Source organism: Pogonomyrmex barbatus, unplaced genomic scaffold (assembly GCF_055798465.1).
Source record: "Pogonomyrmex barbatus isolate J1 unplaced genomic scaffold, ASM5579846v1 scaffold3, whole genome shotgun sequence".
NCBI lineage: Eukaryota > Metazoa > Arthropoda > Insecta > Hymenoptera > Formicidae > Pogonomyrmex > Pogonomyrmex barbatus.
In genome coordinates, this window is record NW_028297127.1 from 4,112,477 (window position 1) to 4,140,131 (window position 27,655).

General features: G+C 39.4%; 1 protein-coding gene across 1 annotated transcript in view; it reads left to right on the forward strand.

Annotated features, from left to right (window-relative positions):
- olf413 (DBH like monooxygenase olf413) overlaps positions 1-27,655 on the forward strand; it is a 192,984-nt gene that overhangs the window by 87,992 nt on the left and 77,337 nt on the right. Inside the window, exon 2 of the mRNA XM_089080179.1 lies at positions 11,056-11,331. Coding sequence (XP_088936305.1) covers positions 11,083-11,331 — 249 coding nt within the window. The 5' untranslated portion in view covers positions 11,056-11,082. The remainder of the gene's footprint in view (positions 1-11,055; positions 11,332-27,655) is intronic.

Below are 27,655 nucleotides of genomic sequence, written 5' to 3' on the forward strand. Positions count from 1 at the left end.
CTTTTTATGGATATTTTAGCTATTGTAAATGGTTATTCGTTAAGTCGTTAATTTACACGTACACATGTCTTAAAGTTTCTTTACGAATGCGGGTGCATCTGCACTAATGCTCCGGATTATATATATATATATATATATATATATATATATATATATATATATATATTTTTTTTTAATTGATAAAGATCAATTGATAATTAATTGGTTATGGTATTCTAAAAACAAGCTATGTTCAAGGATACGCAATAACTGGAATCTCTTTTTCTCTTTTTCTTCCATTTTTTTTTTTTACTTTCCTATGCGAGTTAAAAAGAGTTAGATTATCCCCACGATATTCCGCAGGCTAAATAACCAATTATGAATACCCAGCGCTCATTTGCGGGCACAAGTCGAGCCGCGGTCTCGCGGTTTCGAGGCTTCTCGAGCTCTGAAGAGAACTCGAAGATGACGGACTCTTGACCCATTACACACTCTCATTTGCCCCAGGTTCATAGAAACGTAATTAAATCCTCCGAGCAAACGCAAAGCGAATCGTGGGAAAGTCGAGATCGCGAAAAAGGAAGAAATGGGTCTTCAAAACCTCTCTCGCGTACTTTTGACAAGCTCGCGTTAATCGGTGCTACCCGGATCACCCGGTTCTCTTGCTGTTTTTTAAAAAGCTAATTGGCTGAGGCTAATTAACGGGCCTTACAAATAAGCGCGACGGAAGAAACTTAAGCTCTCGTATATTCTTCAAACATACCATATAATCGATATATTATGACAAGTAGAATATAAGAAATGAAAAGCGAAAACGTAGGAGAACAAAAATAGAATATTAATTATAGGCAGACTTAATAATAATATAATTTCTTAAAATCGCAAACAATCATATTTTCTTTAATTTATCTTATTTCTATTGTGTATTTCTGTTCATCTTAAGTGAGTCTTCTTGCAGTATGATAAATATCTATCTCCTTCTTTCTCTCTTTCTCCTGTTAGAGCAGTATTCCTTTTCTCATTTCCAGCTTTCTACGTCTCATCCCTTTCTTTCTCCGAATTACTTTTAACTTTCGAAGTTTATCTTTCCGCGCACTGCATTCTCCCTGAGTCGTTCGCCTTCGATACAAACTTTACACTTAGTGCATTATGAATACCACGATTTCGCGAACTTATTCGGGATGGCCATTTTTAAAATGGGATACCGCGAACAGCATGAATCACATGAGTCTCGTTTATTATTTTTCTTCTTCTCTTAAGAACAAATTTGCATTAAATTGTCTGATGTTTCAAAATCTGAACAAAAGAATTTGTATTACGAAAATAAATAATTTTTTATTTGAAAATTTTTTAATCGAATTTTTATGATATATTAAATGCAATGTAAAGAATATTAAAGATAGAATCTACATAAAATTTCATAGAAAGAGAGAATCGAGATGAATTATGAATTATATAAAACATTATTTTTCGATTCCAGTGTAAGTAAATTATGATTTAATGAAGCTTTCCGAAAGCGAGGGAAAAAATGGAACTATAATGGTAGAAAAATTACTTGGGCAGCGTCGATAATGAATTGATGGTATTTTAATGCATTTAATGGCAATCTCGATTGCAGGAATTATTTAAATATCGCACAGGCAGCAATTAAATACGAGCTAATGAATACAATTGCGCGACGTTTTTAACATTCCTATCTGATTTTCCGTCGATGGAAATATATATTTTATTATACATATCTCAACGGAGCTAAAATATTCCATGATGCCATGATTGCTAACCGGTCGCTTTCTTCGACAAACTCGTTTCATTCGATAGCATTACGTGCTACGATTAATGACGTAATGTTATAACGACCTCACCAACTTGCAGCACTAACTGTGAAACGATACATATTTTCTCTTTCGCTAGTCTATATTGCTCACTGATTTCATCACTTTCTCAGGAAATATCGCTTCATATTAACAGAGAATTTTTGTAGTCACAAGAAATAATCAGACAAAATTTTGTCTGATTTTTTTTTCATCTTTATCTGATCTTTTTTTTTTCAAAATTTAAGTAGATTCTATATCTAAAAAATCTTAATTAATATAGCTTTAAATACAAATTATAATTTTCAATATTTCCGTAAAGTTAAATGATAAACAATTATATATTATAGAAATTTAATAAAATGGCATTTATTCTAGCACATTAATCATTTTTATTAATTCACTTATTTAGCTTCACTTATTTTAATTACAGAATGCTTCATTATATCGAATTATGATTTTTACTGAATTCTGTGATAGTATCTATTTTAAACAATAATGTAAGGATGTATATAAGATATTTCTCACAATTATTAATCAAGAAATGATTATCAATAACTGGATTATTGATGACAGGGATTCACAATTCATTTAGTTGTTTTGAGTAAGATCTAGAAATGAATAAGATCTAGAAAGCTCAAGTTTTCGATTTTGTTCACGTTGCTCGCTGAGCCTCGTTGGTTCGATACAATGACGTGTTCAGAGACAATTAACAAACCATTGCATCAACTAAACCACTAAATCGCTACAGCGATCATACACGGAATACGCTCTCATTTGCAATTAGAATGGCTAGGTGGATTATTCATTGTGCGTAACGACGTTGAGCATCGTATTAATATCGATCCATTATAACGTTCGTATATTCGCTTCAGCCTCATTAGGCTCTTAAACAATTATAGTGATTAAGTGGATATGACGATACCGTTGATTATAATTTAGCGTCATTTGGAAAATTAGTATGATTATTTCTTATCCACTGGATAACGGAGCCGTTTATTATACCGTGATTTTTATGATGATTTATTTGCTTACTTATTTTCTTTAAAAAAAAAGAGGAGGGTATATGAGAGATTAAAGTACCACTTAAAACGATGTATCATGTTTTTTGATAAAGCATGTAATTTCAAGATATTTTAAATTTTATATATAGAAAAGTTTATTTTGGACACGATGTAACAAAGATAGCTTTCATAAAAAGAAATTAACATGCACAATGTAATTTGGCACACTTTTGTATGTACAAATAAAAATCGTGAATTTCTCGATAATCTTGAATTGCAACCTCGTTATTCTACAGATAATAAAATATAACGTATGATATCTATTTGTTTTTGATTCTTAACTTTCCATTTACCGCACATGGAACTATTAATCTTCATGCATGACGTAAACGATAATGCTGTAGAAATGCTTTTTTAATAGGAATGTCGCAAGCTTTCTGTGATATTCTCCCCTAGTTTGCCGTTCTCCCCTAGTTTATTCTGTAAATCGTCCACGATAAACAAGCATGAAAATCAAAGGGGTTTTTTAGCATATGATGCGCTTATTTAAGACTCGCCGACAAGCTGAATTAATAAAATTGCTGTGTTTTTCTGAATGATAATTCCGTTAGTGATATCCCGATTAGACACGCATATTAAATTCTATTTTAAGGTTATTTAAGAAATGGATTAAATTTTTATAAAATTACCTTTATTGTTTTACAAATAATTTGCATTGAAAATGTATGTTTCTTGAATTATTATCGTAAAAATTTTTTGCAAGTATACGCGTTAAATCAAGTTTTTATCACGTAAGTGGATAGATAAAAATTTGGCTGACTAGCCCGATCTACGGATTGGAGCAATCAGTGTTTTGGGATCCTAATTCCGACAGAGATTGATTTTGATCAATCATTTTTTTCCTCGGCTCTGAGAAAAAGCTCCCCCTCGCTGAATCCACGGGCGTTTTCGTGCGTTTGGACGGTAAAGCCCATTTCATTAATGCGTTCGACGGCTCGTCGTGCGCTTCGCGATATCGCTCACGTAACTCCTTCCGACGTTGCGTGCGTCGTTGGAGTAACGTGCACGGTCGCGATTAGCGAGGGCACCGTTGCATTAAACGGCGCACCAAGTTCCAGCAGTCTTACGCAAAGTCACGTACATACACTCATTTGTAGCTGTCACAACCGGCGGATAAGACCGCCTGTATTTTTTTCTCCTTCTTTTTTTCTTATATTAGGACATTATTGGATTTTTTAGTTAGCTAATCGAACGAGAAAAGAAGTGTGTCGCGCGTACCAACCACGCTAGGAATTAATCCTTCATTCTCATCGTATGAGATGTGTATCCGAGGAAAAGAAGAAAATATAACAACATACGTTCCCGTCAGCTTGACGTTGCGGAAATTTGAATTGGTAATTTCGTGAAACGGATATATCTTTCCGTGGAAAAACAATTCTCCGGGAACAACGATGTACGTCGTCGGTAATATTTTAAGTTTAGCGGATGCGTATTTCTTTTTTTTTTTTTTTTTTTCTTTTCAGATTTTAAATCCTTCGTACGCGCTCCGTCGAGCCGCAATTCAAGTTATATAATTAGATTCGCATATTCACACGTTGTAATGAGCTATTTTGTCGCGCAAATAGTTTTCAGCAATTAACAAAGTGAAATTGCCGAGACCGCTGATTTATTGAGATACGTCAACTCGTCGCGATCACTGATCCCGTTATTTCCACGCGGATGACGCGTTCATTCTATTAATCCGCCGTCTCCGCTTGTCGTTCAGCTCGATCATCATCCGTAACGCGTTCCGACTCCGGATGCCCGATCGCGATAATAACGCAATTTGGATCGCGTCCCAGACATCTTCACACCACATCGAACGATTTTACGGGCGTTAATTGGTACGTTCGGTGCCTGCTATGTCGGCTTGTATATCCTTCCTTTCTCGTTTTTTTTTTTCTGACATCTGAAGAGGTCCGATGTCAGCCTGATGGATGGGATGCAGTCATGTGCATACTCGAGGACGCGCTCAATATTAGTTCGTCGACCTCGTCGTGCCGCTTAAGACAGTACACAGTAGATTGAAACATTTAAATTTAATTGACCGTCATTTGATATAATTTTCACAAATATCGATATTTCTTAGCATTAAGCATGAATTTGGTAAAAAGATGTTTTTGATATGACATTTATTTCTTGCTTTAAAGAATACGATTATTTCATATAAAAAAAATATTGTTTCTGTTAATTAAAAAAAATTTACATCGTTTGAGTATGTAGCGATATACAGAGATACAATATTTTGAGACACTTATCGATCGCGTAAATACGTCGACGGGGGATATTTCCAATGGCAGTAGACTGGGCCAGAGATTCGGGCGCGTTGAAATTTATGTGAAATTTCAAGCGGAGCTCTACCTATATGCACCCGCGCGTTCGCGAATCCAAGTTTTGCTTTTGACATTTGTCGGCGATATCGTGTTTTATTTGTTCCTCGGTGCCGTCGCATACATCGCGGCTACCGTTTTTACATACACCGACGACTTCGGGGACGGCGCGATGCGCTTTCTTTCGGATAAATCAATATGCCGGCGCGCCGGTAAACAAGTAAATCAACGCGGGGGTAACGACGCGCGACACGAAAATGCACCGATCGACAATCGTGCTCGCATGTCTGGAGTGTTTTCTGAGAGAATATGATTTAGTTTGACATGTACGTATGTCTTCTAATGCCTCCTCCCGTCATCGTCTAAAAATAAAATATATATAATTTCACTTTCCCAGAATTGAATGACTACATATAATAAATATAAAAAAACATGTGGCATATTGTACACAAGCATTAAAACGTAAAAATGTTTCACATATACAAAATGCTTCAAAATTTTAATAATTTAAAATTATTAATTTTAAATTTATGATATTAATCCTCTTCGATCAAGTTTATAAATGGTTTTCATAATTTTCTTTTGTATTTTGAATTTTTATATATGAGAATAATTTATAAAAATATAGATATATTAGATAGATATATTAGAATTGTAACATTAAAATTTTTATTAAAATAATTCTAAATAAAAAGGAAAGATTTTATAAACAATACAACTTCGTAATTTTATACATAATAGTTTCTCAATGTAAAATGTACGTTGGCTAAAGAAGGAAATTTAGGACTTTTTCTTTGTGATTTTAGGTGAAAAGAACGTTATATAAAGTAGGTGAATCTAATCGACCATTACATTCATATTATATTATGTACGTACGTTCAATGTGTACTATCACCGCGTGAATTTGTACACGCAAGAGACCCTCAATCCCAATGGACCCGGTTGGCCGCTCATTATTTGCCAACTTGCTCATTCACGCCTCTGTACACGCGACACGTCGATTTATCGGGCGACCAACATTTCGATTCGCATCGTTTTCGCGAAAGCGGTCCTCGATTTATTTATCTTAGGGAGGAGTTTACACCGATCGAGGGGATGGTTTATCATTCTCGCGCGGCGTCGCATCCCGTTGCGCTGGCGTCGATATGTATAGAAGGCGGTTTCACAATACCGAACGTGAGTTGCATTTTTCTCTTTAAAGCTTAAAAATTAAAAAGTAGAATTTTTCTACAAATGATATAAGTTGTCCACCTGCGATAACTAATACGGTAAGAAAATACTTATTTAGACAATTTTTTTAAAAACATTGGAAAAACTTGCAATATATTGCAAATACATTTCAATTTTTTTTTTTTGATTACTTTGACATGTATTGCAAAACAATTTTAAGCTAAACTTACGCTTTTTCGTTCTACAAATAATATCTTGTAAATTTACATAGTAAAAGAATATTCAAAATTCATTGATTTTCATTGATCATTCAAGGAAACGCAATGGGCAAGATGCCTGTTTTCTTTATGCAAAATTCCAATTGGCAAAATCTCAACGGGCGCGATTCGCATTAAACGTTCTAAAATCGCGAAAAGTCTGTCGCGAATTCACGGAACGCAGTTTCTACATTTAGTGCGAACCTCAGTGGAGCGCCCCGTATAGGGGGAATCGTGCCAGGCTGATGCCGCCGGTGCCAGGGCGCAATTGGAGAGCAATCGACTGAACGACACGCCGCAAATCAAACCGTACTCGCGCGCAGCTCCGTCCTCGTCGAGCTGCGCCACGTCCCCTTCGCCACGTCCCCTTCGCTCGGGACGGTGTCCGCATTTCACCCTTTCGGATGCGCCTCCGTTGTGTCCTCTCAATTTGAGTCGACGTTTCTCCGATGCGCCGGAGCGATTCGGGCAGCTGCTGCGACCAATGCATCACCTCGATGGGAACGTTTCGTGCGTCGCACGCGCCGCTACTGTTAATTGCATCGATTGTTTTCGGGCCGCCAATCGTTCGGCGGGGAGTCATTGGATAAGCCAAAGAGGATTAAACAGAAGAGAAGTTACGCGGCGACAATGTGCCACACCGTAGATTTACGGGTGCTCCGTAGTGGAAATGAATGAGTCATTCGATAGCGGTGTTTTTTAACTGGCGATCGGTGGAGCAATAGTGAAACTTTTATTAAAAAGATTCTTTTTTCACAAATCTACAATTACGCTAACGGAGACAAATTTTAATTGATTTCTTAAAATACTTAACATATGATTATATGTTTTTTAATAACGTTTAGATTTAAAATTTTATTAATTATTTTATTACTATAATATTATCAGGATATATATTAAAGAGCATAAAGGAAATTGTAGGAATAATATCTAAATTTGATTTGAATTTTCATGAAATAAATTGATCGATCGCTTCATTGAGAAACTTTTTCTTTTAAAAATTTATCGATATATATTTCTTAGACTAAATTATTCATTCGCACCTTCTGACTTATCTTTAACATTAATGCATTATAATAATATCTATGTAATAGCTCAATTAAATGCTTAATTTATGTCGGTTAGTTGGAATTCGCGTAAGCTCATATTACGCATCCGATTGCCGATACATCGGTTTTGTTAATCGGCAGAATTAGCCGACGCTTCTCCTTTGTATGCAAGTTCGAAACGTCCAATTATTTCCGCGTAACGTCGCGTTCCTGATACGCGTATCCCGCACGTTGCATATCCCGTTATTGCTGATCGAATCGATCGGTTTTAATTTCGCGGTTACCGCATCAGTATCGTAAATCAGGCCGATTGCGATGCGCACTGTCGACACAATGCCGCGCACCTTGACTCTTGTTAAATCACACGATTCCTAATCCAAACGTCGTTTCCCGCGTTTCTAATTTTAAAATCATGAAGCTCAGCACTATTCGATACAATTGTTCGATCAATTACGGCTTTCAATTTCCTCTTTACATTATGATTGACGAATGTCAGCGACAGATTACGTGTCGAAGCCACTTAAGTCGTGATTCATCGTTAACTATACATCGATATAATTAAAAAAAGAAGAAAATATTTATTCTTCGGTAAAGCAACTACTGTTGGCAGCGTATATTCGTTTGCAAAATGCATACTGTTAATCTCATTGCACAATTACGTCGCAAATATCCGCCACGGTAAACATCAGTTTTCGGACCGTGCGAGCGCAGGGGATTAAACCAGTTCGGCCGGTGTTTGGTGCCGAACTCGTCGATGATTTCCGCGCGTGTACACGCCGGATTGGCTTACTATTTGCGGCGCATCGGCCAATGCGCCGCGCCATTATCGCCGTTAATTGAAACGATCGTTTGCAGATCCGCGGTCGATCCCCGGTCGGGGATCCAGCCCATCTCCGCTTTTCTCTCTTCCCCCTTTGTTCCCTAGGTCGCACGCGCGCGTGTGTCGCGCGTACGCAGGTGCACACGATCGGCATTTCGGCATTTTCGCTACCGCACTTCGGTTAATCGATGATCTCGATGAAGCGCGCGCCAGCGCGCTCATCTCCGCTCTCTCTCCCGTGGCTACCAATGCTCGTGACAAAAAAAAGCATCGGAAAAGCGCTGTATCGAGTGAACTACAAGCTACGTAACAAACATTAACACAGCGTGTGCGATAACGTTTGGAGAAAAACTCGATTTCACGTGAATGTGATCCTTCGATCCTTTTTTAGCTGTGTTACCAGAGCATAGGTCATTTTCGCTTTGTTTATATTCGAATCCGACACGATGATTTTGATTATTTGTTATAATGTAATTGTTAGCGCGCCACATTTTCAATGAATTTACCGTTCGATTTTGATATCGATAAATTCGTGATTAAAATATATTTCGACAATTCTGGGATTTATTAGTAATACCAGTAGCCTAGCCGAAACTATATTGGACAATTCGCGCAAACAATGCGCCAATATTTCTCGTTTTTACCAATTTATTGAAAAGTCCGAATGTAACGTTTCTGCCCGATATTTTTAATCGAATAAATTTCAACTGCAAAAAAATTCCCGGCATGCGTATTTTAGCACACCTGCGATCTCGAGGATCGTGCGCGGCCGCAGTTACTGCCTCTATAGCAATCTCGCCCTTAACTCGTGCCGTGCTCGGCGCGAAATGCTTACTCCGCAAGTACAAATTGACTTTTTTTTCTCCCCGCGGGACGTGCCTGATTGCTGAAAATGCAAAATAAACGGTAGCGCGGCTATCCCGCCGACCTCAATCCGACCCATCCTTTTTTTCGAGACACGCGCACGATAAAAAGAGAAATTCTCTTTGTTCGTGGATTCATTCCGCCGGAAACTTAATTTTCTCGCGTTTCCTCCTCGGAGCGGTTACTCCACCTTGCGTCCGTCGTTACGCCTAAAGAAACAAAGCGTTATCGTCGATAAAGAGGTCAATATCGACTTTTTATCGGGGAATTGGCGATAATGTTTTCGTTGCATGGCGGTCCATTAAGCTCGCCCTGTCTGAATCTTGAAAATGCAATAGCAACGATCAACGCGGCGTGAGGATAAATTAATCGTGACGTTGATCGTTATTTATGAGTATTTCTGCTTGGGAAAACGCGGCGGTCGGCTTGCTCGTCGGATATGTTTCCGCGTTATGAATATAAGCATTACTCCCTTGACGGTTAAAACGAGTCGGACGTCGTAATATTGTTGATACGGTCCCTTTTTTAATTTTGTTTTAATATCCGCATTCTTAACACCTCGCTCACGAAAATTTTTCATGAAGATTTATGAGATTTATGTAACTTAGATCACTTTGAATATTTCATCTTCGCGTACGCTCTTGAAATGAAATTCGATTAACGACTATAATACATTGTACTCTTTACGAATTATTAATTGGTTGGACAGTGTTAATTTCAGATTATTCTATTTGATCATGAATTAGTACATGTTTTATATATATATATATATATATATATATATCATCAAGTTTACGCTAAAAAGAATTTATTTTATACGAATTGAAATAGATATTTAAAATGACTGTAAACACTTTGCATAAGACTCATTTAAACAATCCCATTTTCCGTCTGACGCGGCAGATATGATATTTTTGCATAGCAAACAAACGAAGTCGACCGTAAAGAGGTTGAAACGATTTCAAGTGGAGCGCAAACGTAAATGGCCCACTATACTGCCCCGATAGTCCTTAAGGATAAAATACGATGCGAATGACTATCATGCACGTTGTGTGAGAAAGCAAACGCCGTGCAAGATGCGCATGCACAAATACGGACGGCATGCATGCATCAGTGATCATTTGCAGTTTAAACACGACGGATATTTCCGAAACCATCCGTTCCGTGAGTAATGCAACAATGATACAATAATGATACAAGACACACACAACTGTTGCAATATCGAAGAAAAATATCAGCAGTATGTTCAATATTATTCGTATTTGGAAGATCAATAATTTTGTTGTCTTTGAAAATGTAATCGACTACATCGCCATTATACGTATACATTGTTCTGTCTATATTTAGCATTTTATTGCATTGCCATTTTATTTTCGGAGAATATTTAGTGATACGAAATTATATTCCGCATTAGATATTTATTAAATACTTCTCGTCATTAATTTCAAAAACTCTAAACGATTAATAAGCCTTTTTATCGGACGAGAATTCATTTTAATTTCTGTCTACGTTAATGATTCAGTAAACGTAATTTGCAATTGTTTAATTTTATATGAAATTACGCGTTTAGAGAAACTCAAAGTATCTTACCTCGTAATATGCGGAATACATTATGTGAACAAACATTATTCCTCGTTCTCTTATCCATTAAGCGGATTATATCTCTCTAAGTAGCATAAATTACCTCCGTAAATAAGACAGTCGCCTCAGGTATGCATCGCTCCTGTTTCAGATGTTTTGAGCAGCACCGCACGGAAAGATGAAGACTGCGGTCGGCTCGCTTCTTCTTTTACTCGTCGGCGGTGTCGTCTCTGTCGAGTGGAAGCACAGTGCTGTTCTGGACAACAATTTCTTGGTACTCTGGACGCCCGATGAGAAGGACGTTACTTTCGAGATCCAAGTGAAGACCCTCGGTTACGTCGGGCTCGGTTTCACGAAGGACGATGGCCGCGCCGGAGCTGACATGGTCATTGGATGGGTCGATAACAACGGTCAGGTCCACCTTCAGGTGAGTGCCTTTTTATAGAGTATCAGGTAATATCTGATTTCTTGCGGTCGTCAGCAAATCTCCTGCAGCCATCTCGTTCGATCACGTTAAAATATACATGTGCACTCGCGCGTCACAAGTACGAATAAATATATATTTATGGATTTGGAAAAGGACGACCCACATTGAATATATTTGAGAAAAAAGCAATCTGATCTCTATAAACGCCAACATTTTCCGTAACTTTTTGAAAATAAATTTGAAAATTTCAATAAAGCAATGAAAATTAATTAATTTTCTAATAAATTAAAGATATATTTGAAATATATAAAAAAAATATAATTTAATTCATAAATTTACATTGTTGAAAATTAATAAATTAATAAATTTGAAGTTTTGTAACTAGGCCGCCGATATAAATTTTATAACTATTATTGAAAAGAAATGTTAGTGTATATTTCCTGTACTGTTGATTCCTGTCATTTCGGACGCACTCTGTACAGAAAGCTGCAAATGGAAATGGTTACCGCGTAGAGCATTCACATTAAAGCTCACTGATATTTAAATTAACCACACCGACATCCCGCTTATGTACGCAAAGTGCCGGAGGGAGAAAGGGGAGAGCGAGAGAGAGAGAGAGAGAGAGGAGGGGTGAGAGTAATCGAGAATAATTATTTCCGTGCTACTGATCGAGTGGAGTTCCCTCTTTGAATATTGTAAAGTCCGCCCTGGCACGCCAACATCGGCGATGGAACGCGCTTAATGGTAGTCATTCGGGAGATAAGTAATGGCTCTCCCGTTTCGATCGGCGCATCGGATAGTTATCAATCATGCCTACTAAAGCCGGCAGCCTGTCATTACGCGTTCTCCTCATTTTGCACATGACACTCGGTACATCGAGGACTTGCCCACGGAGGCGATTGCCTTATGTAATTTTTCCGCGAAAATGCGGCTTTCGCGTATAACCTACTTATCATCTCAATGTTGCTCATCTTTATTGCGACGAGGAAAGTGTGTAACTATATAAAGCAAACAGCTAATTAGACTACATCAGTTTTTTTCCTCCTCTTTCTCAATTTCTCAACAAGTGAATTATTTAACAAATATTTAATCACATAGAACACGTTCAATTTTTAATCATTATCGAGTCTTGAAGAAATCGTAATCTTCCGAAGAATTAAAAAATCCAATGTTACGAGGAAGTTAATAGCTAATCATTTTTTTATTTGACGGCGATCTCGCTCTCTCGAGATAAGATCGGTGTAGATGGCATAATCTGTATCATCTTCTGTTTTCCTTCCAATAAAAGGAAATCGCGTAACTTTGATTTCGCAATTTAATTTCGCGATGGCGAAGTCGAGGTCGGCAAACTTCCCCCGGATACATCATGAGCTGTCCGCACTGCGGCTGGATCCAGCGCCGCCGTAATAGTTCGTAGTTAATACCGCGTGCATGTGCTATGTGAGTGCCGGCGGTGATGGTTCTTTGAATAACAAGGCGTCATTCAAAGGAACGCCGACGCACTCTGCGTGGTACGCCAAAGAAAGAAAAGCTTTTCCGGACGGGGCGTAATCTAGTTCGCGCGATTTCCACGTGAACAGCTACAAAAATTCTGTGCTACGATGTTATTCTCGAGCGTTCTTTTTTTTTTTTTTTTAAATTTAAAATGTCGTTAGTCGCGTATCTGAGGACGCAGTCCCTCTTCGAAAACCGGACGCGACGGGGATTACACGCTATCCACCCTTTTCATCAGCGTTACGTGGTCGTTGACAGTTTCTGGCCCGGCTCTTTGCTGTATGACCGAGGGGATAGGTGCGTCGCTTCTTCTTCATCTTGCTTTTTTGTTTTTTTTTTGTCGTATCTCTTTCGTGTAACGAGCGGACTGAATCAACTGAGAAAGGGAAGAGTGCCGCTCGTCGCGTCGCACAAGCTTTTTTACCGTATTTTTGCTGTGAAACATTCATTTCACTTCGCCATTATTCCCCAGTTATCCCGCATAGATTTATCAACGGCTACTTTGCGCTTGGCTTTTCGTTGCATGTTAGGCGTCAAAGGAACATCACAAATGCTCTTTCTGTCCGTTTTTATTTCGACGCGAGCGTGTAATGCCATGACGTTATTAAATTTCTCAGCAGGATTATAACGCGTTATACCAGATAGATTTTTATGAAGTCAAAGAATATTGTGACAAAGCTGCTTAAATGGACATACAAAAGAAACATGATGGTCTTATGCTTTTATTATTATTTTGGTAATAATAACAACACACTCTAATATGGATTGCTACATAAATAGAAAAGATAAATAATAATATAACAAATTAAATAATTTTATTTTTTCTAAAAATAATGATGTAGATCGATATAAGAAATTAATAATGCCTTATAAAAGTTTTATTTCATTTTAATTTTCTAACAATTGCTATAAAAGATATTTGACTAATAGAACAGTTGGATGATATTTGATGAAAGGAAAGATATCGAGATCCATAGTTAGATTGTTGTCATTATTCCAAAGAAATGAATAAAATTTGAAGTCAACATTAAGCGCATAAATGTTAGCAAATTAAAATTCAAAATTTAAAAAACTAGAAGTTTCGATTAGAAGATTAGAATTAATTGAAAATTAAGCTTGCTTTCAGTATCATCCCTTTGCAACATAGCGCAGATATGTAATATAAATGGATTTATGAAAGTCAATACACGCGATGCGTATAAGAGTCACAGGAAATGATATTAAAAAAAAGAAAAAAAGAAAAATTTCGGTTTTCCCTTGAAGTCGATGCAATTACGAACTTTATGATATCCGATCGTATTCCAAGGGATTCGGTCGTCATATAACAAATTGGGAGACACTGCTCCACGTGGATGGGTAGGTGAAGAGGAGATAGTCGGGCTGCAGATCGCGTCCGTCTCGCGTGTCCGCAATTTTTCCAGCAGAATCGTTGCCCACTCGTTCCATAATGCATGCCGCGCGCCGCGCAATGCTCTATGCGGCCACATCGCCGGACGTTCTCATACGTCGTGAAAGAGAGGAGAGAGAGAGAGGGCGGGAGAGAGAGAGAGAGAGAGAGAGAGAGAGAGAGAGAGAGAGAACCGATAGATAGAGAGCGACGGAGAACGAAGGTGCGGAAGCCGGGGGAAGAGAAGAAGAGAGAAAGAGAAAAAGACTCTGGCATCCAATGGGAGCGAGAAGCTTTTTCGTTATGATCGTAATCTTAGAACCAGACCAGCCGCGGGCATCCGGACCAGCCGGACGACTGCTACTCCGCTCGATTTCTTACTCGTCTCGCAGCGTTCCTCCGGTCGATACGCGACTTTAATTCGCCATTTGTGAGGGCGATATACACGCCGGGGAATGACGTTCCCTCCGCAATCCGATATGCATGCCACACCGAGATCGTCTGAACGTTTGTCCACGCGGGGAACTGACATGATGTAACGAGCAAAATCACTCTGATTGCACATGCTATGTGAATTACATGCGCGAAACGTGGATCCCAATCGCCATTTGCTGAGAAATTTCCGTGGTGCTTCCGTGGTTTGATTGCCGTCTCTGTGCTCAAATATATTCCCTTTTCACGGGAAACAGATAATACTCTCTCACGTAGCTCAATTATAAAATATAAATTTAATAAGTTTGAGTGACCAACGAGATCCTGCGAGTATACAAGAGACATTGAGATCGAAAATTTTCTATTGAACGGATATAGAGCTTTGTTCAATTCTACTCCCGATTGTTTTGTATGGTAAATCTTGCTGTAGCCAGACGTGCGCGCCCTGCCCGCTGACTGTTTGCTGAATAAATGATACAGCCGGTAATATCGCTAGTCGCAGTGCACTACTCGTGAAATTCGTGCGCATAAACTGGAATAACGGATGAAAGAGGAACGGGGGATGAAAGAGGATAGGGAAGAGAGAGGGAGAAAGGGAGACAGAAGGATATGGCAAATAACTGGATGAATTAATAAAGTTGGCGCAACAGGGAGATATCGCTAAATCATAGAAGACTCGTGGGATTAACTGTACTCGCTCGCTCGCTCGCTCGCTCGCTCGCTCGCAAACGCGCGGAATAAAGCGCGAATTGCGCATTCGGCGTTCTACGTCAAGTGCGCGCAATCGTGCGCGCTCGCTCGCATAATCCCCGGTAATGCGCCGGCAGATTGCATTTTCAACGAGACCAAATAATTGCGTCCAATTGTGAGGTATTTAATTCGTTAGGTTCCTCGCGTATTGTTTCGCGGACACGTCGGATGGCGGGCGTCGCGCAATAATCGCGGGCAGCTTTATTAAAATATCTCGCACAATTTTTTCCCTCGTGGCACGCCTCCCTCCCGCATCCTTTGACTCCGCCACCCGCACGGCGGTCCTTTGTCATTGATTTGTATCGTCGCACTCTGTGGCTTTCGTCGCTTTGCATTTTAATAACGCGGCCGATAGGACGACGAGCGACAGATTAATGCAGGGAATTCTTCCGCATCCTCCGCGGTGTCAAGTTATCGCTCGAGTCTTACGCTTGATTTAGCGAGATGAGATTTTTAATATCTCGTAATATGTCGTATAAAAGCATAATATCTCGTTAAAATAATTCGGGAAACTTCACTACACACGAAGGGTATAAGCGCACATATATAATCTTGTACGATGTAATCTATAAATAGCTGGACACGTGTGTCTTTGACGTTACATTAAACGTGTCTTATCTGCTTGGTCAATGACTGTAGTTACTACTTTGTAGATCAGGCCTATAGCGTCGCACTGACTTAGTCAACCGTTTTTCAATGGATCTTGAATATAATGATGAACCCTAGTTAGTTACTCTTTGTTCCAGTTCACAGCTATACGAAGAAATTCTGGTTGGATGTCACTTTCTAGATCATACGTATAATAAAGAACCTGGTTAACTTTTTTTTTTTAAAACATAGTTTCACCAACAAACTTTCGTCAGCTGCGCCTTTCTCGATCGCAGCTGCAATAACAAGTACTTTAATTCAATTGTCCACGACTCTTTCTCTTTCAATTCTTTCTTTTTCATGAATATATAATGAGTGGAAATAATATATTTAGCAAGCCGCTGATCAACTAGAATCAGCGAAACTGACTTTTAGTGCGTAGACATTATTATTCACTCATCATAGAAAATTGTTGGGGCGCTAAGGGTTAAATTACCTTTTGCCGGCGCGACAGGGGGTTGCGCGACGCAGGAAAAACGAGGAAATGATAAAAGCCCGGCGGCGTGATGTCCTTGCGTAAAAATGCTAACGATGCATCTGCATACGGCGGCGGCAATGCACCGTTGCGGAGAGTACCCCCCCTCACGGGGCGGAGGCAGGATACGAAACAGAGGGGGCGAAGGGGAGAGAAGCGCAGTGGGGTGGAATGACTGCGCGTGCGGAGGTTATTCCCAAGGCACTCCTGCCACGGAATTCCCCCCGATGCGATTTTAGCCGAGGCAAATAGGATTCAGCGTAAATGTAGTCACGTGTATACGCGTATATATCGGGTGTATGTACATGTGCGTACGTGTGTACGCCCGGTGCTCGCGAGTGTTGTCGCGGCACTCTGTTTGAATCCTTCTATTCCATGCTCCCCTCGCCCACTCCCGTGGAGTCGCGATGGAAATCCGTGGGCGCAGAGCGAATGCGCGAAATTGCGGCGGTTAAGGATCATCGTCCCGACGATGAGCCTCCGGCCAACTTGATTCCATCCTCGCGTTCGCGCCGGTGCTTACCAGGTCAGAACCCGGGTGCCGGGTGTTATGGCACTCGGAACGAACTCTTGGGATCGCCTCGCGCGCTTCGCATGCCCGGAAGGAATTCTGGAACAACGTCCTGGAGTTTGTCTCTCTCCTTTTGTTGGCATTTAACATTGCCAAGTTCCTTAACGTGTCGCTCAAGGTGTACGTATATACCGGAATCACCTCGGCGACCGCAGTATTATTCTATTCGCTCCATTTAAACTGATGATCAGAAAAGTCTCCCGATTGCCGATTTGGTTGAGCAGTCTGTTGATATCAAATGTGAGGTAACCACATATGCTTCGTGATGCTACAGTGACCATACGCGGGACACGCCTTCCCAGCCGCCATTAAAGTTCTTTAAACAGAGGGATATGGCTATACTTTTTCATAAAATAACGCACGTGTAATTATTTAAAATCGTTCAATTAGATCTTCTTCATTGCACAGCCATGCGGATCAATATTGCGTACACTTCAAGATAATATCGCACTTTATTTGAAACTTTAATAGTGGATGATCACCATGATGTAACGATTACACCTAATCAGAAATGATATCTCCTATTATCTTAGAGTATACCGACCATACCTATAGCGACATTATAGTCGTTGTAAAGCATAACTGATATAACTCCGTAGACAATTGAAGGGTTAAGTGCGCATTAGTCTGATAGAATCCGGAAAAGTAAATTTTAGCGTTAAGAAATTTAATATAGAGAATTCATTTCTTTCTTTCCATCTCTTTAAAAAAATTCAATTAGTTCGCTGTATCACTTCAACATTTCTATCGATATTATCGATCGCTGCGATCGATGCTCGCGAGATGAACTTGGAGAAGTCGTTGGAGATTGTGCCACACAGATGGACCGACGTCGGGAGAGGCAATCGCGCGAGAAACAATACGAGCAAACAATAGACAGGCTCGTAAGGAAGAGAATGAGCCGGAGAAATGAGCCGAGACTGTGCTCGTAAATGATAGATCGTGCCTCGTTTCGTGGATATAGATCGGTACTTATAACGTATCGGTTCGTTGAACGACTAGAGAGAGAGAGAGAGAGAGAGAGAGAGAGAGAGAGAATGAGAGAGTTACTTTCTCGATAAATTAGATCTTGCCAATCGGCGGTGCGATACTGTCAAAATTCCCATACACGAGACGTGAACAAGCGCTCTGTTGGGACCACCGGAATTATTATCTCTCGACTACCGCATGTGCACCGGCGAATCGTTTAACGAAGTCCTCTTATTCCCTCTCCGATCTCCACCTCTCTGAATTGAGGGTCTTCGTATTGAAAACAGGCGGAAAAATTTAAATGACCAATTGTGAAAGCTCAGATTACTTATCATTGCTTCGCTTTAAAGATGAATGAAAAATAATTCGTTAATTTTCAAATTGATAAACTTCTAATTCTCCAGAAGTGCGATGAATATTTGCTGATTTTTAACAGGATTATAAGTATGCTTTCGTTTTCAAATTGATATTTGAATGAGATTACTTATTGCTTTTAAGTATTACAGTTAATCACAATCAATTATTAACTCGTGTAATATTTAGTTCAATGTTAATTGTTTAATAAGAAGATTCATTTTGATTCTTGTTCTTCGTTTAATCTTGATCTCGTTCTATTAATGGATGGACATCGATAGGATTCAAGTGTTGAATGTGTTATTACGTAGATTGAAAACCGATAATCTCGATCGAGCTGCGCACGACTCTTTTTCGTGGCCGTTACGAGAAACGATGATGCAAATACGCCGGAAGCGTTTCTTCGCAACTTCCTTCGAAAGTGGCAGATGGTAGTTTTGTACCGACACTGCTTCTGTCAGGTTTTAACTCCTTTTTTTCAGACCCCTAAAAGAACCATACGTTCTTTAGTGTCTTCGTAGCTAATGGATTACACATGCGCCGAGAAGAAAAACTAAAGCAACAAGCGCGTTACAAAACGTTCGCGTTTACAAAGAGAGAATATAAATCGTAAGTCGAGAACCAATTATGACTTACTTGAAAATAAGGTTTATTTCGAAAAGATTAATCTAGGAATCGAGACTTCATTTTTTAAATAGAAATCAATTATCGATATGTTATTGGAGATTGGTATTAAATGATAATTGTATCTTTCTCTTTCTCTCTCTCTCTCTCTCTCTCTCTCTCTCCCTCTCTTGATGACATGACAACAATTAAATAAAAATAATATGTTTGTTACAGAATAATATCGTTGCAATCCTCAATATTGACGAAATCATTCATTATTGTCTCTTCGGTGCGGCATAATTTTCCGTTGTGAAACAGTTGAAACATTTATGTGGGTGACTCTTCATTCCGCACATTAATACAAAATTATCAGGAAGTAGTTTGATCGACGAAACGCAATTAAAAATGTATTCGCATGTTATCGACTAACTGTGACCTAACACGCTGACGAATAATTTCGACATACATAATTCGACTCAATTAGCATGATTATTTTATAGAATCCATCCGATGAGTTACGGATGCGCGACCCGCGCGTATAATAATAATTACCGAGAAGATAAAAAGAGAGAAAAGAAGATCTATAGTCGACAGGCAGATTAATATCGCGAGAGTCATCGCGCGAAAATCGCGAACCTTCAAATATGCCGCTCCGTTATCGCGAACTGATATGCCCATGACAAGCGATCCGATACGCATGTAAATTCGCGGTGTGGCGCGAGGACGCAGTTATTGAGCTGTAAAATACGATCTATCGATAAATAACGTCGGCCAGTGGCGATTATGCCAAAACGGAGCAATCCGCTGGTCGCGAGCATCGGAGATACGTAACTGTAATTGATTGTCGCTTTATGGCAATTTAAAGCGAGACGTCGCTCGCTGCCGGAACGATATCGATAAATCGGCGAACGGCGGACAGTCATGGCAAATGCGCAAAATACGTTTTCGTGAAATTGCATGTTGCACCACGCAGCTACCGCGTGAGGCTTCCAAGCGAAAACACCGATTCATCCGGATGTCATCTGTGAGTTCCGCATCGTTCTACTTTGAAACAAGCATAATTCGAATACCTCGAATGTCTTAAGTAAGGATAAATTTTTTTGTTTTTATTTTGCGAATTGAAATCGTGAAATACCGCAGGATTGGATTTGTACGACGGGATCTTACGATCCGTCGTAGGCTGCCCCGAGGCAGAAGGGATAAAGTTAGATCGTCGAGATGATTCTAGAAAATTGACAAGCAGTTAGCTAAATGGCGAAAGCAAATCAAGGATATCGGCGCGATATTTTACCGAGCGAGACAGCGGCGGCGGATGCCATTAATTTGCAATTAGTCGGAATTAGACGCAGCGGAATAAGTTTCTGCGAGCCGAAACGAGGATTTGCCGAAACGCCGATGCCGTGGTGTGCGAGAGAAAGTTACCGGGGTCCACCAAATTGGGTTCAACTTCTATTGGCTGCTCTGTACGACGACGGTACGACTCATCGATCGTGTTGCGGCTAAGCCAATTACCGATACGGCTTTGTCTTTCGGTTCTATCCACGCGGGTGTCCTTTTAATGGCCGGTGCAGTAAATAAAGACAAGCATCTTTTAATTTTTAATGCCATTATTCACTCTTGCGCAATTCCCTCGGTGGACACGAGCAAAAATATGTCGGTCTGTTTAAGAATTAGATTGCAAATTTAATCACGATAAACAAATGATAATTCGAATATATTCATCTATTGAAAAAATTATATTTCTGTAATACTTATTTTCAACTAAATTGTAGATTACTTATATTGATTGTAAAGTGTTGAACAATAAGATTTAAGTTTTTAAATATTAACTTTGTTAATATAAAATTTCCTGGAAATAAAAAAGATGTCGTAAAAACTTGTCGTATCCATAGAACAGTGTAAGATTTTAATTCATCTGCTGCAAATTACGAAGAAAGAAAGTATCACATTAATGTTTAATATAGAGCCTCGAATTCATTTCCCGTTGTACTTAACTACCGGTAGAGCGATTCTAGTGCAGTTTCTGCGAATACTATATTGTAATTGGTTCGTTATGATGAGCTTAACCACCATATAAATTGACTAGAAGTCTACAACCGGTTTTTAATGTATGCCTTTCTATACCGCGACGTAACATGAACTCTGTTATAACTATACTGAATAGTTTTTGCTGATCATGCGTCAGCAATAATCTGCTTCGCATTCATGTTTTACTGCTAATGTCATTTTATAGTTTCGCGATTTGATTTATTCGTCTATTACAATATTATCATATTTCAATGTTATCTCACACATTGCATTAATCTAATCTTGGTGAATAATTTATCACTACTTATCGCATTTTAAGTAGAAAGATTAACTATAAAAATCATATTAATAACTAACACAAAGTGAGGAACAAATAAAAATTTGAGAATAGCGCGCTGTTTTAGCATTCTTTATGTTTTATTGACTAATTTTATTGACTAATCTTTATGCAGAATTTTCTAATGATATTACCATGTTTTCTTTTATTTTTTGCCATGGCGAGTACCGTGACAATAACAAGTAGTATGCCGCGTCGTGAGAAAGCGGAAACGGAGGCCGTGTGAAGTTTCCTCGTCGATAATCGAAGGAAATCCCCGGTCGGTGCGGTGCGCCGTGCTGCTGCACTTGTCGATGTGAGGCACTTTAAATACCGTCAGCGGCTGTCCGTCGCTTTCACGCTAGCGTGTGGGAAGCCACGCGAGTGTCGACATCGCTCAAGTGGCCCAGGACTGACGTTTATCGTGCCGTGCCGTCAGCCCGATCTTCTCTCACCCTCTATTATCGCCGCGAGTTATTTGGATCGTTATTGAGAGACTCGTTACGACAGCCGGGTCCGGTGAAATCGGCATCGCTCCGCGTTAATGAAGGTGGCAAAGAGAGACCGTAACTTCCTATTTGTTATTTCAATGAATATTGTGTTTCAATTTACTTCATGAATTGGCAAAAAAATGGAAAGAAAAAAGAAACAAAAATTTTTTAATTTTGTGATAACGTAATAATAAACAGATAAAAATAAGAAAATAAAAAGTTCCAAGAAAAAATGATTTTTAGAGTAATTTTAATTATTGTATCATAATATATATTGTATATATATATATATATATGTTATTATTAATTTTAATTATACATTTCTTATTGATAATTTAATTTTATCATTTTGTTCAAGTACAGACCCGTCAAGCGATAATACCTGTTGGTGTCAGAGGTTTTATCAAAACGCTACGGATAGGAAATTAATTGCGGTCATCTCTTCCAGAAAAAGTACAGAAAGAGCAAGCTATACCGAGTCCTTGAAGAAAATCTCGGCGACGCTTATGGAACCGTCCATGTCGGACGAGGCTCCTCAGACACTTTGGAGGCCACGATGCTGGTCGCGACAAAAAGAAATTAATCGCAGCTATCGTAGCACCGTGCTATTACATGGTGGCAAGGAGAACTCACGCAAGAAACGGTAGTTGAAGCGTTCGCCACAATTAATCCATCTTTTTATGTTATCATCTTCCTCTTTGCACTCACGCAATCCATAACTGTCCTGGAACTTAATCCAGCGCGATGAGAGGACATACATTTGTTTTCTTCTTCTTCTCCTCTCTCTTTCTCTCTCTCTCTCTCTCTCTCTCTCTCTCTCTCTCTCCGCTCCTCTCGCGCGCGCGCTTTTACTTCCTCTATCGCAATGCTTTTTTCGCGCTCGGATAACGACAGCACGGAGGGAAATCCTTAATAATTGTTTCCGTTATTTCCCGTTATCCGTAAGACCGAATGAGAGTCCACGGAGTGAGTGGGACCGGACGGCCCTAGAGCGAGTTTCAGGGACGATACAAAGGATCAAATCTGCCAGCTCTTAACGAGCCTCGGCTTAGGACGCGAATCCTCGGGGCGAAACTGGCTTACATCTGGGCGACTGGGAGGGTTGCCTCGGGCAGGAGGAAGAGGAAGAGGAAGATGTCGTTGCAGCGCGGAGAAACAGATAGATAGAGACTTAGAGTTTTAGTCGGCGGATAGAGAAGGATTGCGGAGACCCGCTCTCTCTTCCGCCCTTCCTCCTCCGCCCTTCCCCTATGTCCCTCTTATCCTTGCTCGTCCCCCCGTATCTCCGGCTGTAACAAGCGCTAGTGTAAAGTCGACTTCAGCTGACTCAGCCTCGGTGCAGTCGTGTAGTTTTACCTCTTCTCTATGGCTTCGTGCAACCCTTTCCTGCCACCCTCCTGCCTCTCCTCCCGCCCGCGACTACCGCTTACCTCTGTTCTCCGGCTTCGAGCCGTCCCACATCCTCTGCGACTTTCGCATTGTATCGAAATTCCCGAGAGCCCTGCACGCTCTCGAGACAAGGCAAAAATAGTTGACCGCTCTTCAAAGGTGAGGCACTCTCTGTCTTCTATCTTCCACGGAGAGAGGCTCGGGAGATTCTTCGATTGATAACTAGGATTGCCCAGCAACTGTTTCACGCGGAGTTTCACGTATTTGTACAGTTAATATCGTGTCGATTAATGAGAGGAAAATTTTCCAGACGATTACATTTAACTCTAATGACTATATCAAATTTAATTTAATAATACGCGATGTATGGCGATTAAAGGAAATTAGAGCGTGATATATTGCGAAGATATTGCAAAACTTAATATACCTATATTATATTATGGTCTTCGTACGAGCAACTTCGCAAGCCGAACAGATACTTCGCTAGGATATGAAGTTCTCGTGTGGGAAACGTGTGTAGATAGCCGCCGTTTGAAGTTTCAACGATCCCATTATTTTCGTCCCGAACAAACTTCCGCCCAGGAGCCTTCGTTCGCGCAGCGAATTCCATTAATTAATCCCTTAATGAGCGATGCTCGTTAAATCCGCGACGAGATTAAATAATATTTCTCGGTAGCGATTGCGTCTCGGGACTAGGGGAACCGGTCGAGTCGCCTCGTTCCCTTATTAAAGTCACGTACGGCTCATTATATTTCTCTTGCGATGTATTCTCTTCTCTTTTTCGTTCTCTTTTCCCTTTTTTTTTTTATCCTTTTCGGACGCACAACCGCCGCCACGTAACTCCGAAGTTAACGCTTGGCGAACGAAACGAGATCGCCGCGGCAAGATTTCAGAAACCGGCTACCTCCTTCTTGTTACTTGCATGCGTGAAGCATACGTGACACCTTTTTACGCCTCTGCGTAGCGATCCGGTTGACGATGAGATTCTTCATTTTGCAAAGACTCGCGTCGTCCGCCAATCCAACTTGCACGGGCAGCATAGCACGATTGAACCGTATGGAGATATTATTATGTGAATTTACTTGCATACGCTATAGAAATTTGAACAACACGCGTTTGCGTTAATTTTTTTAAATTCTTTTGAGAAAAGTCGAAATTCTTCAAGGAAAGAGAAAAAAAAGATTTATATGATAGATTTATTTTTATTTATTTTTGTTAAAAGAAATATTTATTTATTCTCCTGAAAAGAATTTTTTCTTCAAAAGATTATTTAATTTGCCATACGTGATAGTTTATGTACTTTGTATTTGTATCACTGGAAATGTGAAACGTTTAAAATATGAGTATAATGGATATCCGTGAAATGTAAACGTGCAATTTTATGGATGGAGAAGAACATAATGACTATATTACATTTCTACCTTTTCCTCTATCTACCAATTATCCCAGTCATCTATATAATCATTATATAGATATATCTGCACGAATATATATTCAATGATATTAAGTAATTTTAACCATTATTTTTGGATTAGTAAAGGTGGAAGGAAGAGTTATATAACTTTATTCGGAATTCGAAGTAATTCCTCTGAGATCTGGAAATAGAGCACATCAAATGTATATACAGTAGCTGAAATAAAATCTTGAAGTAATAATTTATTTGGAGCATCACCAGAATTTAGAAACATACGACATGTTTGTTACTTTAAATATTAGCTGAGCATAATCAGTATGTTGGAAATTAAAGCGGCCTACCAAAATAAGAATTCTGATAATTTAATGAGAAGTGCAATCAACAAATAGTGTAATCAATAGCACGAACAAAAATGAAAATATTAGTAACATATAACAGCTACAATATATTTATAGATAATTAATATTACTGCATGAAAATAAGAAACAAAGAATGTAACATAAAGGAAATGGTGTTTCGTTGCTAGCAGTTTCCTTACAGTAATGATATAATAAGATAAAATCGAGACAAAACTAAACAAAATAACAAAACAGAAGCAAATGTTAGGGTTTAGTACTTTGACAAAACTAAAACAAAGAAGAAATTTAAAGTTCTTAATTGAACGTATTGTTCGCGAGAAATGAGATCCCCTTAGTAGGTGTGCAAGTTAGGCGGAATGTGCGCGTTGTCCGCATCACGAGTCTCATCGCTCCAACCCTTCTCTCACTTCTCTTCTTACCCTCCAGGCTCTGTCTCATCTTATAAGGCAAACGTCCATATCTTGGAGTACAGCTGTGGCTGCCGTTGTTGCGGTTGCAGCCGACCAACACCGGTAATCTCGCGCGAATCTTTTCACCTGATCAGTTTTCTCTACTTGTTCTCGCTTGTCAAAATATTTCCCTTATAGTCTAATTCCATTACAACGAATAAAAGGGAATTGTCACTTTAAGCCGATCATACTAAATTTGGAGAGACAGTTCCATACTTTTATGTGGAATGTAACAAAATATCCCGATATTTGCTTTATTTTTCATAAATTTATTACTTCCATAAAATTTTTTTTTGTAGAAGCTTTTGTACAAGCTTTCGTACATTTACATTTATCAGCATATTTTTTTTTTCCTTAAAAAAATGCGGCTTTCACATCCTCTTACGTTAAAATTGAGAATGTAATAACAATACGTAACATCGTAATAATATTGTAAGTTATGAGATAGACCGTCATAAGACACCTTGTGTTTGTCTTTGTTCGTCGCATAGTTTGGAGCAAATATTTTTAGGCGAAACTGAAGCCAGAGAAAAGAAACGGGAGGAAAAACATGGCGGATGATGAATCCTCATTCATAAAGATAAGACCTATCTCAAGTAAACCTATATATTTGCCGCGGTTTTCGCTGGAAACACGTATATCACGATTTGCGAATTTGGCGATTTATCGCGACAAGCAGGTAAATACAGTAGTAACATATACACCGAATTTGAATTCTGTGAATACTCTATAAATATACATACTTCATCTCGATTTAGATAAAGATTAAGAAGTAAGAGTTGACAATCGCAAGCTTATATTCGCGACATTATTTCCAAGTAAAAAATATCAATTATGCAGTATTATTAATGTATCTGCAATAATTCATCTCACATTCTCCAATAATTTTTAATGACATTGTATTTCTATAATAGGTATTAAGTTATATTATTCGTCACGTTTATCATACGTGCCTTATCTACGTTCAGAAGCAAACCGTGCCACAGCAGATTCACAAGATAAACTATTCGTGATGAAACCACGATGTACACATAAACTGTCTCTACCTGGCCGGAGATTCCGCATCGTGCGTTCTTCCCTCTTTCCACCCCCGTTTCGTCCCTCGCACGAAGTGAGTCGAGTTCTGTCTCATCTTATAAGGCGAACGTCCATATCTCTGGACCTTTAGCCGTGGCTGCCGCACTTGGCCTTCCGAAGAACTTTGGTCCCTCAAACCTCTCTCTCTCTCTCGCGGTGTCCTCCTCTTTCCGTCTACGTCTCTCCCTTTCAAACCTTCTCGGACGACTGTGTGCGTAAATGTGTATCAGGAATGATGCATGGAGGCCGAGATCAGAAAGCGGGAATGGAAGAGGGGGAAGAAACGGAGGAGGAGATCCAGGAGGGCACGCCAGGGACGAAGGGGAGGAACTAGTTATGGTAATGAGGAGATGCAATGATAGCTCAGCCGTTCGCTCCGAGTTAGTTCCCTCCTTCTCTCTTTTGCCCTCTCTTTTTCTCTTTCTCTATCCTTTTTGCTTCGTTCGACTCTTTACCTTCGCTCTACCTTCGTGTGGCGATGATCCCCGAGACCGCTTACGCACCTTTTTACGCCTTATTGTTCACCGGGATGTGGCTGTTATCCGCGCGACTCGCAATCTCCGCTCTACGGCTATGTATGTGGAGCGCCCGCACTCTCATACGTCCCATAATGGGACGGCTGCTCACTTTAAACACGGTAAATAACTCGCGCAGTGGCGCCGCACTATCTGTAACGCGGAATCACCGTTGTTTCAACGAATGCTACTTTGCTTTCATCACGATCATCATGGGAATAATTTTAATGTATGGACTCAGGGGTGTCTCCAGTCATTTTTGTTTCATAGTATATAAGTAGTGTATGCTACTTCCAACAGTACTGAATATATGAAAAATGAAAAAAGAGACCTATTTGATATTTAGAAATATTTTGTCTCTTATTTTAATTTTTTTATTATAGATATATATATTTCTTAAAATATAAATCAAGATTTGATTAATTCTCTATGACAAGAAAGAAATAAGGAATCACTTAATCTCTCAACTTTTTGGAAATAAGTCGCGGTAATTTATTTTCAGAATTTAAATTTGGTGACATCTGGAATAGTTTCTTGATTCGTTATGTCATTATTTTGTCGTACAATACATCGTACAGGTCTACACCATTATTCGACTCG